The sequence below is a fragment of the Amphibalanus amphitrite genome, unplaced genomic scaffold, assembly GCF_019059575.1.
Source record: "Amphibalanus amphitrite isolate SeventyFive unplaced genomic scaffold, NRLGWU_Aamphi_draft 000404F_arrow, whole genome shotgun sequence".
In the NCBI taxonomy this organism is placed as follows: Eukaryota; Metazoa; Arthropoda; class Thecostraca; order Balanomorpha; family Balanidae; genus Amphibalanus; species Amphibalanus amphitrite.
The window spans coordinates 383,494-398,790 of record NW_024881898.1 but is presented as its reverse complement, the minus strand read 5'-3'; the positions used below and the strand labels follow the sequence as shown (position 1 = coordinate 398,790).

The 15,297-nt window shown below is 48.8% G+C and overlaps 1 protein-coding gene across 1 annotated transcript; it reads right to left on the bottom strand.

Moving 5' to 3' along the window:
• Positions 1 to 12,035: 12,035 nt before the first annotated feature.
• Positions 12,036 to 12,911, bottom strand: LOC122390646 (carbonic anhydrase 2-like). Its single transcript, XM_043383789.1, has one exon. The coding sequence runs from the start codon at positions 12,909 to 12,911 to the stop codon at positions 12,036 to 12,038; it is 876 nt and encodes a 291-aa protein (XP_043239724.1).
• Between the last annotated feature and the right edge of the window lie 2,386 nt (positions 12,912 to 15,297).

Sequence of the window (15,297 nt, the reverse complement as noted above, 5' to 3'; positions counted from 1 at the left end):
ACTTATCCAATAGATGGCGCTCGTGACACGACCAGCCGACGAGGTTTTCCGGGCGCCAACTTTCCCTGTTCTGTCGTGTGGCTGGGTGGACGCGTCTCGAGGTGAGAGCCGATTTTATGTTTTTTTAATGTCATTCTAAAAAAATAAGTTGCATGAAAATGTGTGTTTTGGGCATTTAGATGTGCAGGAATTTGAAAGATCTCCGTAGCGCTGGTGATGGTAGGTTCTAAGGCTGCGTGAGTGAAAATGGATTTCTCCAGCTGTCCGCTGTTTTTGAGCACGAGGATGTTTTTTCCAAGATGGCGGCGAGGTACATGTTGTATCAGAGCCGGGTGGGGTATGTTGTAACATGTATGTATGTATGGGTATGCTGCTTTTGATCGCGAAAGCTAAGCCCTGGCTTGCGTTTGTAGGTAGCTAGTCAATACTCGTTCCATTTCGGCACAATGTGTTGGCTTCTTTGCTCTTAACGGGCCACTTTTGCGTCTAGTCTGATGTTTCGTTCGTTTTCGATATTTCGTTCGGATTGCATTGACCTAAGTTTGGTCTAATACCTAAAAGTTAAGCCTTTGAGCATATACATTGTATTAACCCCATTTAATGTTGTTGTTATGTTCAAAACCAGTAGCAAGCACACCCCCTGAAACGTGAAATACCTAGTGATACAAATTACCCCACCACGTGATACAACTCACCCAAGCCATGGGGCAAGTTGTATCAAAAACATTGTTCTATTCGGCAGACCGTAGAAGAAAAACTGGTTGAGGTAGCAGCAAAGTTACTTTGCACAAAAAAGCAGAAGGATCAAGGAAGGAGATGGTATGGAAATAATGAGTTTATCACGGATAGTTACGAGGTTATGGGTCTCGGAGTAAAAACTGATACAACCCACCCCACTCTCCCCTACGTTGTGTTAAAAGTAGCTCATGCTTTATCACGAGATCTAGAAAAATGTGAAATTAGGTCGTGACCGTCGTGAGTCGTGACAGAGAGATACGAACGAACAACTGCGCAGCTAAGATTGTTTTATTTCTTATTGATTTTCGACGGTTTTTATCCCTCGCATGTGTAGGGGGGGGGTCGGATGGACCCCCCCCCATGGTTTTTCGCGAATAACTCGCGTAAAAAGCGGCCGATCGCGACGAAACTTTCAGTACCCTCGCATTGATCAATTTTACACCTACCCTGAAAATTTCATGACCCTGACCCAAATGACCTTTGACCTGTGACCTCTTTTCCGAGACCATGTTTGGCCGGAATCGCGATTTCGCGTATGTCGGCTCGCACTAGCCGCGTGTTTGTAAGCTTTTCGTGGTTTCAAACGTTCAAACATGTGATTTGATGTTACTCCCGTGTGTGTCAAGGTCACCTGAAGGTCAGGTCAGGTCATTGACCTTTGGTGACCTCGGGTGACCTCGGGTCACTTTTTCGAGTTTTACATGTTTCTAGGCTAGTTTTTGGAGCTGAATTCGAATTTAGCAACCATTTGAACATTTACGAAGTAGTTTTGGTGACTTCGTAACATGTTACGAAGCTGTCAGAGGCGGTTGACACGTACTACGAATACCCGTCACGACGCCTACTGGTTGACCTGACCTGACCTGACCCGACCTGGTCTAAATGCTTCAAGACATCATCTGTGATCAAAACTAACACGATATTCGTGATCAGCACCCCGAAAAACCCCTTAGCAGCCACACTTTACGACTTTCTAACAGGTCCCGATTTTCCCGGTTTTCGGGTCATTGACCTGACCTGGAAGGTCAACCAATGACCTAGGACCTTAAAATTGGGTATCATCGGCTTCCTCTCGTCACGGGCAACACGCTCGTTTTTTCCGCGAAGCTCTAGCTCGATCAGGGGCCAAACGGCAAGGGGGGGTCCAACCGACCCCCCCCCCTACACATTAGAAGCTGGCAAACGCCGCACACATGCGAGGGTTATAATCTACTATTATAAATCTTAAAAAGTCCGCCGCCGCCCACGCCCACGCCGCCGTCGGGGTTACTCCCTAAAAGGCGTATTGCGGCGCCGTCGATTGACGCAGGATGGTGAAATTTTCACGACTCGTGGGTCACGTAAATGAACAGGTCGTATTAAATTTTGGGCACGATGCGGCCGGGGGTGGGCCCGTGGCGCGTGCTCATGTGCGCCATAGGGTTAGCATTAGAATCGGCAAAAACAGGCTATTGCTCGGAAACGGTAAGTGCTACGGGGGTGAAATTTTCGCTGTAAGTCGATCGCGTGCACTCATTTGTCGTATTAAATTCTTGAGGGGGTGGGTTCAGCGGTGTGCACGTGATGGGGCCGCGACCGGCGCCGAGCAGAGGGCACGTGCTTTAGGCTCAGTTGTTCGCTTAAAAACTGACTGGAAATAATCAGAGCCGGAAGGTCATTGACCTTTGACAACGAATACCGGCGCCGGGCACCCCTCGCCAAGGGGATTCGTCAGTAAATACGATAAATTTGTGTTTGCAATATCTCAGCCGTTTCTGGGCCGATTTAGCTGAAACTTGGACTGTCGGTGGTAGGGTAGGGTAGGGTAGGGTAGGGTAGGGTAGGGTAGGGTAGGGTAGGGTAGGGTAGGGTAGGGTAGGGTAGGGTAGGGTAGGGTAGGGTAGGGTAGGGTAGGGTAGGGTAGGGTAGGGTAGGGTAGGGTGGGGTAGGGTAGGGTATAGGGTAGGGTAGGGGTAGGGTAGGATAGGGTAGGGGTAGGGTAGGGGTAGGGTAGGGTAGGGCAGGGGTAGGGTAGTGTAGGGTAGGGTAGTGTAGGGGTAGGGTAGGGTCGGGTCGGGTAGGGTAGGGTAGGGTAGGGTACGGTAGGGTAGGGTAGGGTGGGGTAGGGTAGGTAGGGGATTGCAGGGTAGGGTAGAGTAGGGTAGGGTAGGGTAGGGTAGGGTAGGGTAGTGTAGGGGTAGGGTAGGGTAGGGTAGTGTAAGGGTAGGGTAGGGTAGGGTAGGGTAGGGTAGGGTAGGGTAGGGTAGGGTAGGGTAGGGTAGGGTACGGTAGGGTTGAATTGAGTAGCATCCTAACTTACAAAGGGCTCGAACAACTCGCATGCATCACCATCATACTTTACAGTTCAATTAAAAGCAGTTACCCAGTTCTTCACAAATAATACCAATAAAAATGCAAGTTTCTACACCCAAACTAATGCATCCGTTAATCATACATATCAAAATATACAGTTATCGCGTAAACCTGTACCTCTAGTCTACTATTATAAATCTTAAAAAGTCCGCCCACGCCGCCGCCGTCGGGGTTACGCAGCCGGCGTTACTCCCAAAAACGGCTATTGCGGCGCTGTCGATTGACGCAGGAGGGTGAAATTTTCACGACTCGTGGGTCACGGAATTCAACAGGTCGTATTAAATTTTGGGCACGATGCGGCCGAGGGTGCGCCCGTGGCGCGTGCTCATGTGCGCCATAGGGTTAGCATTAGGGCCGCGACCGGCGCCGAGCAGAGGGCACGTGCTTTAGGCTCAGTTGTTCGCTTAAAAAACTGAGTGGAAATAATCAGAGCCGGCAGGTCATTTACCTTTGACAACAAAGGCCGACACAGGGCACCGCTCGCCAAGGGGATTCGCCAGTAAATACAATTAATTTGTTTTTGCAGTATCTCAGCCGTTTCTGGGCCGATTTAGCTGAAACTTGAACTGTCGGTGGTAGTGCATGGTAGGGTAGGGTAGGGTAGGGTATAGAGTAGGGTAGTGTAGGGTAGTGTAGGGGTAGGGTAGGGTAGGGTAGGGTAGGGTAGGGTAGGGTAGGGTAGGGTAGGGTAGGGTAGGGTAGGGTAGGGTAGGGTAGGGTAGGGTAGGGGTAGGGTAGGGAAGGGTAGGGGTAGGGTAGGGTAGGGTAGGGTAGGGACTAGGGTAGGGTAGGGTAGGGTAGTGTAGGGGTAGGGTAGGGTAGGGTAGGGTAGGGTAGTGTAAGGCCAGGGTAGTGTAGGGTAGGGTAGGGTAGGGTAGTAGGGTAGGGTAGGGACTAGGGTAGGGTAGTGTAGGGTAGGGTAGGGTAGTAGGGTAGGGTAGGGACTAGGGTAGGGTAGGGTAGGGTAGGGAAGGTAGGGTAGGGTAGGGTAGGGTAGTAGGATAGGGTAGGGTAGGGTAGGGTAGGGTAGGGCAGGGTAGGGTTGAATTGAGTAACGTCCTAACTTACAAAGGGCTCCAACAACTCGCATGCATCACCATCATACTTTACAGTTCAATTAAAAGCAGTTACCCAGTTCTTCACAAATAATACCAATAAAAATGCAAGTTTCTACACCCAAACTAATGGATCCGTTAATCATACATATCAAAACATACAGTTATCGCGTAAACCTGTACCTCTAGTCTACTATTATAAATCTTAAAAAGTCCGCCGCCGCCCACGCCGCCGCCGTCGGGGTTACTCCCAAAAAGCCTTATTGCGGCGCCGTCGGTGGACGCAGGATGGTGAAATTTTCACGACTCGTGGGTCACGTAAATGAACAGGTCGTATTAAATTTTGGGCACGATGCGGCCGGGGGTGCGCCCGTGGCGCGTGCTCATGTGCGCCATAGGGTTAGCATTAGAATCGGCAAAAACAGGCTATTGCTCGGGAACGGTAAGGGCTACGGGGGTGAAATTTTCGCTGTAAGTCGATCGCGTGCACTCATTTGTCGTATTAAATTCTTGAGGGGGTGGGTTCAGCGGTGTGCACGTGATGGGGCCGCGACCGGCGCCGAGCAGAGGGCACGTGCTTTAGGCTCAGTTGTTCGCTTAAAAACTGACTGGAAATAATCAGAGCCGGAAGGTCATTGACCTTTGACAACGAAGGCCGACACAAGGCACCGCTCGCCAAGGGGATTCGCCAGTAAAATCAATAAATTTGTATTTGCAATATCTCAGCCGTTTCTGGGCCGATTTAGCTGAAACTTGGACTGTCGGTGGTAGTGTAGGGTAGGGTAGGGTAGGGTAGGGTAGGGTAGGGTAGGGTAGGGTAGGGTAGGGTAGGGTAGGGTAGGGTAGGGTAGGGTAGGGTAGGGCAGGGCAGGGCAGGGCAGGGCAGGGCAGGGCAGGGTAGGGTAGGGTAGGGTAGGGTAAGGTAGGGTAGTGTATGGATAGGGTAGGTTAGGGTAGTGTAGGGTAGGGTAGGTAGGGTAGGGTAGGGTAAGGGTAGGGTAGGGTAGGGTAGGGTAGTGTAAGGGTAGGGTATGGTAGGGTAGGGTAGGGTAGGGTAGGGTAGGGTAGTGTAAGGGTAGGGTAGGGTATGGTAGGGTAGGGTAGGGTAGTGTAGGAGTAGGGTAGGGTAGGGTAGGGTAGGGTAGGAGTAGGGGTAGGTAGGGTAGTGTAAGGGTAGGGTATGGTAGGGTAGGGTAGGGTAGGGTAGGGTAGGGTAGGTTAGGGTAGGACTGTAAGGGTAGGGTAGGGTAGGGTAGGGTAGGGTAGGGTAGGGTAGGGTAGGGTAGGAGTAGGGTAGGGAAGGGTGGGGTAGGGTAGGGTAGGGTAGGGTAGGGTAGTGTAGGAGTAGGGTAGGGTAGGGTAGGGTAGGTAGGGTAGGGTAGGGTAGGGAAGGGTAGGGTAGTGTAGGAGTAGGGTAGGGTAGGGTAGGACGGGGGTAGGGTAGGGTAGGGTAGGGCAGGGTAGTGTAGGGTTAGGGTAGGGTAGGGTAGGGTAGGGAAGGGTAGGGTTGCGTTCAGTAACATATCCTAACTTACAAAGGGCTCGAACAACTCGCATGCATCACCATCATACTCTACAGTTCAATTACAAGCAGTTACCCAATTCTACAAAAATCATACCAATAAAAATGCAAGTTTCTACACCCAAACTAATGCATCCGTTAATCATACATATCAAAACATACAGTTATCGCGTAAACCTGTACCTCTAGTCTACTATTTATAAATCTTAAAAAGTCCGCCGCCGGTTACTCCCAAAAACGCTTATTGCGGCGCCGTCGATGCATGCAGGAGGGTGAAATTTTCACGACTCGTGGGTCACGTCATTCAACAGGTCGTATTAAATTTTGGGCACGATGCGGCCGGGGGTGCGCCCGTGGCGCGTGCTCATGTGCGCCATAGGGTTAGCATTGGAATCGGCAAAAACAGGCTATTGCTCGGGAACGGTAAGGGCTACGGGGGTGAAATTTTCACGCCAGGTCGATCGCGTGCACTCATTTGTCGTATTAAATTTTCGACGGTGTGGGTTCAGCGGTGTGCACGTGGTGGGGCCGCGGTCGGCACCGAGCAAAACGCTCGTGCTTTAGGCTCAGTTGTTCGCTTAAAAACCTGAGTGAAAATAATCAGACAACGAAGGCCGACACAAGGCACCGCTCGCCAAGGGGATTCGCCAGTAAATACAATAAATTTGTTCTTGCAATATCTCAGCCGTTTCTGGGCCGATTTAGCTGAAACTTGGATTGTCGGTGGCAGTGTATGGTAGGGTAGGGTAGGGTAGGGTAATGTAGGGGTAGGGGTAGGGTAGGGTAGGGGTAGGGTAGGGTAGGGTAGGGTAGGGAAGGGAAGGGTAGGGTAGGTTAGGGTAGTGTAGGGTAGGGTAGGGTAGGGTAGGGTAGGGGATTGTAGGGTAGGATAGGGTAGGGTAGGGGATTGTAGGGTAGCGTAGGGTAGGGAAGAGTTGGGTAGGGTAGGGATAGGGTAGAATAGTGTAGGGGTAGGGTAGGGTAGTGTAGGGGTAGGGGTAGGGTAGGGTAGGGGATTGTAGGGTAGGGTAGGGTAGGGGATTGTAGGGTATGGTAGGGTAGGGTAGGGTAGTGTAGTGTAGGGTAGGGTAGGGTAGGGTAGGGTAGGGTAGGGTAGGGTAGGGTAGCGTAGGGAAGTGTAGGGATAGGGGTAGGGTAGGGTAGGGTAGTGTAGGGTAGGTTAGGGTACGGTAGGGATGGTGTAGGGGTAGGGTAGGGTATGGTAGGGTAGTGTAGGGGTAGGGTAGGGTAGTGTAGGGTAGGTTAGGGTAGGGTAGGGTAGTGTAAGGGTAAGGTAGGGTAGGGTAGGGGTAGGGTAGGGGTAGGGTAGGGTAGGGTAGGGTAGGGTAGGGTAGGGGTAGGGTTAAGTTCAAAAAGTGCCTAACATACAAAACACTTGAACACTCCGCACCTATCACCAACCCTTACAGTTTAATTAAAAACAGCTGCCCAAATCTATCCAAATAATACATCTAAAAATGCAAGTCAATCACCCAAACAAATGCACCCGTAACATAACATAAATCAAAACATACAGTTATCGCGTAAACCTGTACCTCTAGTATACTTTAATTTGTCAATTTTACTTTATCGATTACCTTATTCGGCCATGTCTCATTTGGTGGCAACGGTTAAGGATCCCGTTTATTTTTATTTGACAATGAAAACATTAAGGATAATTTGAATTTGAAGAATGGGAGATTGCATGAAAGTATATTTATGCTGAATAACAGAACGAGAAGCTGAAGAGGAGCTGAAAGAGAAGGATTGCGCATTGCTGCCGCTGACTGCAGCTTTGTGAAGGAGTTTTGGCAGCACCGTTTGACAGCAAGCGGTCTGAGTAACTGGCATCTGGGACTCGGTTCTGGTATCGCCCTGGAGTGATGCGCCTCAGTTGACAGACTTCCCCGCTCACCGACCACGAGACGAGACCACCACCATCGCGCTTTCGTCGCTAAGATGCCGTCTCACTGACTGCCACGGACATGTTCTCGCGCCTAATGGATGAAGCGTCTCGGTGTGGATTTCGTGCGGCCTTTGCGACCAGTTGCTGCGAACGCTATAGCTCAGTGATGCAGTGATTGCCTCCGCCCGCGGTGGGACTGATGGTAGGTGCCTCGAGACTGATTGTGCAGGCGCCGCCCTCACTGCGGCGCAGGTTGTGCCGTAAGCGGAGCAGCAGCGTTAGTCTGTGCGAGATCCTGGTGATAGTCTTAGTGCAATGCAGTGCCTAGAATAGTGCGGTCCGTGCGTTGTGTGATTCTGCCCTGTGTCGCTCGCCTATGTTACTGCGTAATTGGCTGTAATTCCTGTCGGCACGCTATCCCTCACGCTTATTTCTCTGGCATGACCATGGTCTAAAAGCTTGTGTCCGGGTCGGCCGCCTGGTATTGGTACATACAACCGTACAGCGCGCTACGCGCTGTCGTGTGCTAGCTTCACCTCGTCTTGTCAGTAGAATTCGCAATAGGTGATAGGTGCCACGGTGTTGTTTCCCCCTGCCTTCTTCTTCGCATCAATTGTTGTTAGACTATCTGAAGCGTTGAGTAGCAAGTGAAGCAATGTATTTTCTCTACTGGATCATCTGGCCTATACGGGGAGGATATTGTTTTGAAGAAGGGTATGGTGTAGGACGTGTGCATTTCTTTGCATTTCTTTTGTTTAGATATGAGAGGTACGTTGTGTTGAAAGTAGCTCATGCTTTATCACGAGATCTATAAAAATGTGCAATTAGGTCGTGACCGTCGTGACAGAGAGATACGAACGAACAACTGCGCAGCTAACATTGCTTTATTTGTCTTATTGATGTTCGACGGTTTTTATAATATACCTACTTTTATTTGTCAATTTTACTTTATCGATTACCTTATTCGGCCATGTCTACATATGTACTTTACAACAGATTTCTTAAATTCACATGCGAAACAAGCTGGGTTTATATTGCAGCTGGACAGCTGTCTTCCTTTGTGCTCGTGCTCTCCATTACGCAGGCCACCAGTACCAGTCCTTAGCCATTAAACGGATTGAGCTACATGTATCTCCATTATACGGTTTGAGCTAACGCCAGTCAGAGAAAGGCAATGGGAACGTGTTTTTTATATTAAAATTGGTCACACATGTGTTTCGGGAATAATCCCTTGATCACAGGCCATATAAAAATAGCTATATCGAAATACAATCGAGGTCGAACGTAGCCCTGTTCGACCTCGTACAACCTCGTTCGACCTCGATTGCATTTGGATATATAGCTATTTTATATTGTGTGATCGAGGGATTATTCCCGAAACACATGTGTAACCAATTTCAGTATAAAAACAGCATGTTCCCATTGCCTTTCCAATTTATAACAATACGCGTATGTACTAATAATAATGTGAGTCAACTCGATAATGCCGTAATGCCTAGTCCCTCACTGTCACCGATCTCATCGTGCAAAACTCTCGCGGCATTCGTTAGGTGAGTTGAGGTCACTTTGTGCCAATCAGTCTTAAAATGCCCTGACCGATATGTGTATATTGCAAAAAGAAAAGTTATCTGCCCTCTCCGGTATCCTGCCGCGAGTCTAGAATGCGGTCAGGAGTTCAGGACGATGACCCACGCCACCTCTTGGTCCGGTCCGAACCGACTACCGGTAATATCAGATAGCCATTACGTATGCAGCGGAATGATGAACCGTAAAGCTGCTGCAAAATTCACCTACATGATGTCCGTCACGATTTTCAAGCATACCTAATCGATGAGGTGTCAGTGCCACCTCCCGCGAGCTTTTCCGTTGATAAGTACAGAGTGTTTAAAAAAAAAAGCGAGACGATAAAGAATCGTTATAACTCGAAGAGTGATCATGCTAGGAAAATTATTTATATGTCATTTAAAAGAGAGTTGTTGAAAGTGTTTTTATGCTACGTCGGTTCTTATTGTCGGGCACGTATTACCTACGTGGAAACATCTCGTGCCCCCCAAAAACTATTTTTAAGCTGGCAAACTTGATCTCTCATCCGGCGTCATTCGACGTTATTGAATCAGTTGAGAGACGAGCAAGAGTTTCAATGCTGCCATTGGTTTGATCGATATTAATCTCCCATTCTCGAAAAAGTCTTTTCCAAAAAATATGTTATTGAAAGTCCTTATTGTCATGGGTTTGCTAACTTTTTGTGAAGATAATCTTTTTTTTTGGCACGAGATGTTTGCATGTGGCATGGTCATAATTCGTGCCGGACAAAAAAAAAAAAAAACATCGGCGTACCATCAGGGGCGGAGAAGTGTCATAATCCCAGGGGGTGCTTTTCTAGCACCTGGCGAATGGAAGCGTCGAATTCTTGCGTATAAATTTTTTCAACAATTCTCTTTTGAATTACACATTCATGATTCTCCTAGTATAATAATATCTTTCCGAAATATAACGATTCTTTATCGTCTCGTTTCTTTTTTAACACCCTGTATAAGAGCGGCTGTTGTCGACGGGGACACCGTAGAGTGCTTGGCAACTCCAGCCTCCGTTGCCGGCCATTGGTCCTGCTTGAGTCAGCGGCCACGAGGTCAGTGACCGCTGAGTTTCAGTGGCCACGATTCACAGTTCTGTGGCCACGATTGACAGCTCTGTGCCACATTTCTATCAATATGCAACGACAATATGCATAATGCACGATATGCAAAGCACATACCTATTGGCGTGCGAGCAGTAACGGCTCTCGATACGTGTCACGTTGTTATAGCACGGTGACTTGCACTTTGCAGTGGGATACCGTACGACGGCGAGCCGAATGGCGGGCTCTCTGTTCAGTGATGCACAATGCACATGGTTCATCAATCTTTAGATATTCAAGGTGAGATGCATTGTCGACTATGCAAATCCTAACCATTGACTACAGAAATGGATGTGGAAATTAGAGATGGATTGTGTGTGTGAGAGAGAGAGAGAGAGAGAGAGAGAGAGAGAGAGAGAGAGAGAGAGAGAGAGAGAGAGAGAGAGAGAGAGAGAGAGAGAGAGAGAGAGAGAGAGAGAGAGAGAGAGAGAGAGAGAGAGAGAGAGAGAGAGAGAGAGAGAGAGAGAGAGAGAGAGAGAGAGAGATAGACTCCTGTCCAATTCCCGACTATCTTTCCACAATATAGTAATTACGCTATCGATGTAGGAAGATGATGATTATTGATTTGCACTATGCTCGGTAGAGGAAGCAGTAGAAGTTCCGAGCAGCAGGCGGATCGAACTTTGGAGGGCTACCATTTGAAAAATGAAAATAAGGCAAGTTTGGGATGAATGACCTCGGACTAGGTCCTCAGCCACCCCCTTCCCCACACGTAAGACAATAACTCTGAAATTAAAAAAATTAAACGTGTGAAACTGTTTGCGTGTGTATTTTCTTACACACTTATCTTTACTTACGGCTGTGATTTAACTACCATGGGTAGCGTGGCGTGTCGAGTTAACTTTTAAAGATAGCGTTTGTTTGAGTACCTATCTGAGTCGTTCTAATTTACGCTTGCCTGGGTTCGGTGCCGTCCAATCCTTCTCTCCTCATCATTCAGTCACAAAACAGACTGTGCTGGTTTTGGAAGTGATTTTTTAAGCACATATAATATTTTCTTTGGCCCGCACCATGGGTCATGGGAGCCTCACCCTCAGGACCTGTTCCTGTTCGGGTATCGCCCGCAGGAGATCTTTCAGAACACGACAGCTCGCGATATTGTTAAGGCCATGTATGAAGAATTGTTGGCAGAGGCTTAGCGCACTTGAGAGTGCATGGGATGAGGATATTGTGAGTAAACAAAATGACGGCATTTTGTTACACCGCTATATTGGGTTGTTCATTTTTTTGTAGTGAAATCATAGTCGTCTGTCATTATTATGATATATTTTTCGTCTTTTATCATCATATAGGTATACAACGACAACACCCTCCTGCAGCGACTGACGTCTCGTGCGCGTCGGATACTTCACACTGTTATCGAGCAGATTTTCATTCCGACACACCCATCCCTTATCTTTGTATGTCTACATATCAGTGTGCCTTCAAATAACATCTAGCAGCGTCCCTATCAATTCAATTCATATCAATTCATTGCTTAACGCCGGATAATGTCTCGATACGAATTGGCCATTGCAGCATGTCTAAATGGCATCTGCTATTATTGCTTTCGTGCCTAGCCCTCGGGCCCAGGAGCTTTCAGATTTTTGCACCCTGTATCTGCGACTGCCCGTTATTTGTGGGGTCATCTCAGGGCGCAAACAAATGAAAACCGACTGTTGACAAAGCCGAGCACATGTCGCGGCGGACCAGGGTTCGAGTCTCGGCAGTGTCAGGTCCGAGTTTCGTCGGGCCGGAGGCGTCAGTCGCCGGTGCCCCAGAGGAAGGGGCGGCGGCGGTCGCCGCTCAGGGTTTGGTGTTCTCCAGCTGCGTGACGAGTCGGCCGCTGCGGTCCTGCAGAGGCCGCCAGTTGTTCACCAGCCGCTTCTGCTTCTGCCTGTCCTCGTACACCTTGGTGGCGAGGTCGTAGAGCAGGTGGGCGCTGACGTCCACCTGCTCGGCCGACACGAGCCACGTGGCCACCGGGTTGCACGGCGGACTGGTCAGGCTGCCGTAGTAGGCCAGCACGCGGGTCAGCGCCTTGCTGAGCAGGCCGTGCACGGGCGTCAGGTCGGCGGCGAAGGTGACCTCGCTGCCGCGCGCCGCCAGCGCGTCCAGCTGCTGCTCCAGACCGAGAGAGGGGAACGCGGCCTCTCCTGCTGCCGCGGAGGACCCGCTCAGCAGCACGCTGACGATGGCGATGCCGCCCGGATGCCGCCGCGCCTTGGCCATGCTCTCGTAGAAGTTGTTGTAGAAGACGAACTGAGCCTCGCCGTCGAAGAACTCCTTGTTGATGGCGTGCTCGGAGCCGTGGGTGCCGCCGGCGTCGCCCCAGTGCAGATCGATCGTCTCTAGGGTGTACACGCCGAACAGCGGCTTCTTGTAGGAGACCAGCTGGATGGCCGGCTGGCTGGCGTTGCCCGGCGCCAGTCGCAGCTCGATGCGCCGGCCCGTGTTGATGGCCGTGACCTCACCCTCGGCCAGACCGTCTCCGGGCACCAGCTTGGGCGGCCGCGAGTAGGCGATCCGGTCTCGAGTCAGCGCGATCGGCGACTGCAGCGGCGAGTCGCACAGCGGGAACGTCTCCTGCCACAGCTCCGGCTCGTCGTAGTTCCACAGATAGGACGGCGCGTCCATCGGCCAGAACTGCAGCACTATGATGACGTACCACCACGGCAGCATGGTGCCGGATCGGGCGGCGGCTCCGCTGCGCTGCGCTCCTCACTGACCTCGGGCGCGACTGCTCGCGCGCTAGCGGCCCTTCCAGCGGACTGCGAGCCGCCGGCTTCGGGGACACCTTTAAGCGGTGCAACGGTGCAAACCTGGCCGGCTCGGGAAAGGGCGGCTTTATAGTTTTTCGGTGCGACCGGTAAAAAATGGACGTCAGAGCATGGTGAAAACCAGTCGAAAGCTGACCATTGCATGGCGGCAGCGGCCAGCAGGAAAGTGATGGTCGGATCGCCGGCGATAGCATATTTTGGTGGAAGCGCTGCCCAGTTTTTGATTGCACGCGACATCGTGTCATTGATGCAGTTGATAGATAATAGTATACCTGGGTGGATTAAAACGTCGCCTAGAAAAGGAGCTAAAGAGGGAACAGAAACTAGTGGAAGGACATAGCATGGTCACTTTGTTTTAGGTCGCTTACGCGCCACATAATTAATAAAACGATGAGAGGAAAATACCACTGCGCGATAACACGTTTCATAACGTAGCATCAATTTTCCAGGAAAATATTTGTCGTATTGAACCATTCCTAATCCCACTGCTGAATGCACTTGAATTCACATTTCAAATTTACATACTTAACAAATGTTTAAGTTGATCGGCGAATTAAATGATGAACCACATCATGAGCAGACACCATGCACTAGCAAACACTAAATATGAGCGTTTTATTCCGTCATAATTTGAGACGATAAGCATAGCAACTAAGCTAGCCAAGCTAACCGAGGTAGGGCCGAGGCCGGATACGTTTAGTGCACGCAAATGACACTTGGCAGCACCAATGAATATTATATGAGTTATTTTCTTGAAATTAGTAGGTACAGATGTCGTCTATACTCTTTTTCTTTTTTGTTCATGTTTTATGCTCTCTTGAAAAAGGCCAACCGAAAAGGGCGTAAAGGTGTGCAGCTGTTAATAAAAAAGGAAACTTCCTATACGAAATGAGCATATGTAGCAGTGATGGACATTGAACACTAACGTCTCAAAGCTGAACCTGAATCGGAGAAGACAGCTATTTCGGTTCTGTCTTCTGAACTGTCTAAATGTACTTATATACTCATCATCAGCTGCATGTGGGTTCTCTGTAACATTTATTTAAACAGAATGGGCCGTTTTTGCAGAGCATAATACACTATGCCTCACCTGTCGAGGCGTGAGGTTCGTGGGCAGGCAGGAATGTCGACGGCCCATAGTGAAACCGATACTCCTGTGTGCGGCGCCAACCTATTTTTAAACAGAATAGTGTCCCACATCCGGGACTTTGATGGTCGCAGGAAACTGGCAGTTTGTTTGTCAACTTTTCAATGTGACCGCCGTGGCTAGCCACATTGCGTGACGGTCATCGGTTCCCCTACGAGGTAATGTGAAACCAGGCAACAGATGCATCAGAGAGCTTAAGTCAAAGTGTGACGCCCATAATGTTTGTTAAAAGGATCACATTGCGAAGATATTCAACACCAAATGTAATTTGACCATTCCCCTCGTCATCGTCTTTGCCTGTTTGTTTGTGAATAAATGCTATCTGCTACAGGAAAAGGATGGTCTGTTGCACTTCGTTGTATTTTTACGCATTTCTAAAAGAGTTCGTCCCTTGGTAAGCGGCTTCCGGTAGCATTTAATACGTTTAAGTACGTACCTTTAGCATAGATTTAGTGTAAATTTCCTATTTATTGAATAATAGGAAAGTGTTAAGTGTGAATGTTTCAATGATGTGTCAACATTATACGACAGAACATAAGGAATATGTTCTGCTCCTTTCTACACTAAACAAAACAGATTTTTGAACAAATACAATGTTTTCTACAATAATCTTATAATAATAGCATGAATCATCGTCTCCGATCACGAAACGTTTCACCAAGCACGCTATCAGACTTCCGTCTAATGAACAGCAGTTCACTATATAGAAACCATCGCCCGGTTCGTTTGCTTTCACTGTGCACTGTTTCACATTCACTATAGCATCAATCAAATGGCACTGTGTCGCTCTAAATACCTATGTAGCATTAAAGAAAGGCGGCATGATGCGTTGCTACACATATTAGCCGTTTTCACGGCGGGCTATCCGGCGAGTGCACCTAATTTGACCAAATCTGCACCAAATCTCTTTTACAGCAAATATCTTATTATTAAATATTATTAAATCTTATTATTAAATATCTTATTTTATTAAATATTAAAACACTGAAATAAATTCATAAAATAATCGATGATACTCTCAGATAATATGACAAAGCAGGCATATAAGCCATTAGTGCAACCCTAGCTGATAGCTACTGAGAGACACACTGAACCTAATTTGACCAAATCTGCACCTAATCTGCACCAGATGTGCACCAAA